Genomic DNA, 2,263 nt, shown 5'->3' with positions numbered 1-2,263 from the left:
ATGTCACATGGTCAGAATTGTTCAAGATCCATTGCACCGCCTACCTCGTTTCTGACCACCTTGAACCATGAGTTGAATCTCCATATTCTGCTACACCACCAACTTCGACTGACAAAGAGAAAGGGTACAACTGACAAAGAAAAGGGTCCGGCAGCCCCTCCACCCGAAGAGTCATGGAAACGACTTGATGCAATTGCTTTGCAGTGGATCTATGGAATAATTTCCATGGACCTGCTCCAGACCGTTATAAAGAAAAACACAAGGGCCTATGACGCGTGGATCGCGTTGGAAAACCTTTTTCAGGATAACAAGAGTTCTCGGTCTCTTTATCTTCAGACAAAACTCACTAACACACGCCTCGAAAACTTTAAAGATGTGGCCGCATATTGCCAAGAGGTAAAAATATTAGCCTATCAATTATATAACGTTGATGTTCCTTTGTCCCAGACTCAGTTAGTATTGAAAGTGCTCGGTGGGTTAGCCGAACAATACCAGACCATTGCAACAGTGATCCGCTCAGCCACTCCTCTACTAGATTTTAATGCAACACGGTCTTGGTTATGCCAGGAAGAAATAGAGATTAACAGCCAAGCCCTTCGTGCGGCTCAAACGGCCGGCCCTGCCCTATAGGCCTCGGCCTCACGAACTGATCATCAACAGTCAGAGACAACTACCCAGGTGAGGTCAGACCACTCGTCTTCTGATGGCAACCGCAGACGCGGACGAGGCCATGGCAGGAACTCTTCAGGAAGGGGACGGTCAGGTCCATACAACCACCAACAATATGCACCTTGGACTCCTTTTATTGGGTACTGGCCCAACATGGGTCCGACCCAATCTCAATGGCAACAATGGGCTACTTCACATCCATGCCCATATCCCACATCAAGCAGACCACAAACCTCGGGTCAGGGCATACTTGGACCGAAGCCTGGGCAAGCTTATCCTATGGGCTTTTCACCGACCGATATCGAACAGGCACTTCACACAATGGCTCTCAACCCACCCGAGCAACCATGGTATATGGACATTGGGGCAACGAATCACATGACAAATCACCCAGGTAATTTCTCGTCTTTTTTTAATACCGGTATTTTACGCAACATTATTGTAGGCGACAGTAGTACTATTCCCGTGATCGGACAAGGCAACCAAACCCTTAAACCACCCTATCCGCCACTTAAATTGAACAATGTCCTTCTTGCACCTAATATTATTAAAATTAAAAACTTAATTGTCGGTTCGTCGCCTAGCAACCGACAACCAAGTTTCAATTAAATTTGACCCATATGGTTTTCTTGTGAAGGATCTCAAGACCAAGGCGCGTATCCTACACAACAATTGCTCTGGAGATCTCTACTCGCTCACACCAGAAATTCTATCCAAGATTCGCTCTGCCTCCTCCTTTGCTGCTCTTTCACAAAAAGTGTGGCATCAACGGTTGGGCCACCTGGGATCAAACTTAATTAAATTGCTTAATAAGTCTAGTTCTATTCATTGTAATAAATTTGATTCCAAACTTTGTCAATCATGTGTTTTTGGTAAAAGTACTAGACTTCCGTTTGTTGCTTCTAATAATCCTACTTTTATATCGTTTGGTTTGATACATAGTGATCTATGGACATCCCCGGTTATAAGCACCGGGGTCACCGTTATTACATATTGTTTGTTGACGATTTCACAAACTTCCTTTGAACTTACCCATTATGCTATAAATCACAAGTTTATACTATATTTAAACAATTCTACACACATTCAAACGCAATTTGAAAGAAACATTAAGCAATTTCAATGTGATAATGGAAAAGAGTATTCCAACAACTGTTTTTAAACTTTTTGCCGTCAAAACGGCATGAAATTTCGTTTTTCATGCCCATACATATCATCGCAAAACGGCAAAGCGGAACGCAAAATCCGCTCAATAAACAATATCATCTGCACCCTCCTTGCCCATGCCAACCTACCCAATACATTCTGGCATCACGCCTTAGAGGTTGCCACGTATTTAATAAACATATTACCTAACCAAACCCTTAACCTTAAACCCCCCCCCCCCACACCTACTTTACAATAGATCTCCGACATACGACCACCTTCGAGTGTTCAGATGTCTTTGTTATGCACTTATTCCCCACACTTCCATACATAAACTTCAAAACCGCTCGACACCTTGTGTCTTTCTTGGCTACCCCACCCAACACCGCGGATACAAGTGTCTAGACTTGTCTACCCACAAAATCAAAATCCGCCGACATGTTCGGTT

General features: G+C 43.8%; 1 protein-coding gene across 1 annotated transcript; it reads left to right on the top strand.

Annotated features, from left to right (window-relative positions):
- Positions 1-630, top strand: LOC143607891 (uncharacterized). Its single transcript, XM_077083169.1, has one exon. The coding sequence runs from the start codon at positions 1-3 to the stop codon at positions 628-630; it is 630 nt and encodes a 209-aa protein (XP_076939284.1).
- Positions 631-2,263: the final 1,633 nt, after the last annotated feature.

Source organism: Bidens hawaiensis, unplaced genomic scaffold (assembly GCF_021521415.1).
Source record: "Bidens hawaiensis isolate Kalapana, Puna unplaced genomic scaffold, B.hawaiensis_p1.1 tig00088928_1, whole genome shotgun sequence".
Classification (NCBI taxonomy): Eukaryota; Viridiplantae; Streptophyta; class Magnoliopsida; order Asterales; family Asteraceae; genus Bidens; species Bidens hawaiensis.
Note: the sequence above shows the minus strand (reverse complement) of the source record. Positions and strands in the feature narration are given on the sequence as shown.

Coding starts and splice junctions, on each gene's coding strand:
- LOC143607891 (XM_077083169.1), top strand. CDS start 1: ATGTCACATGGTCAGAATTGTTCAAGATCCATTGCACCGCCTACCTCG.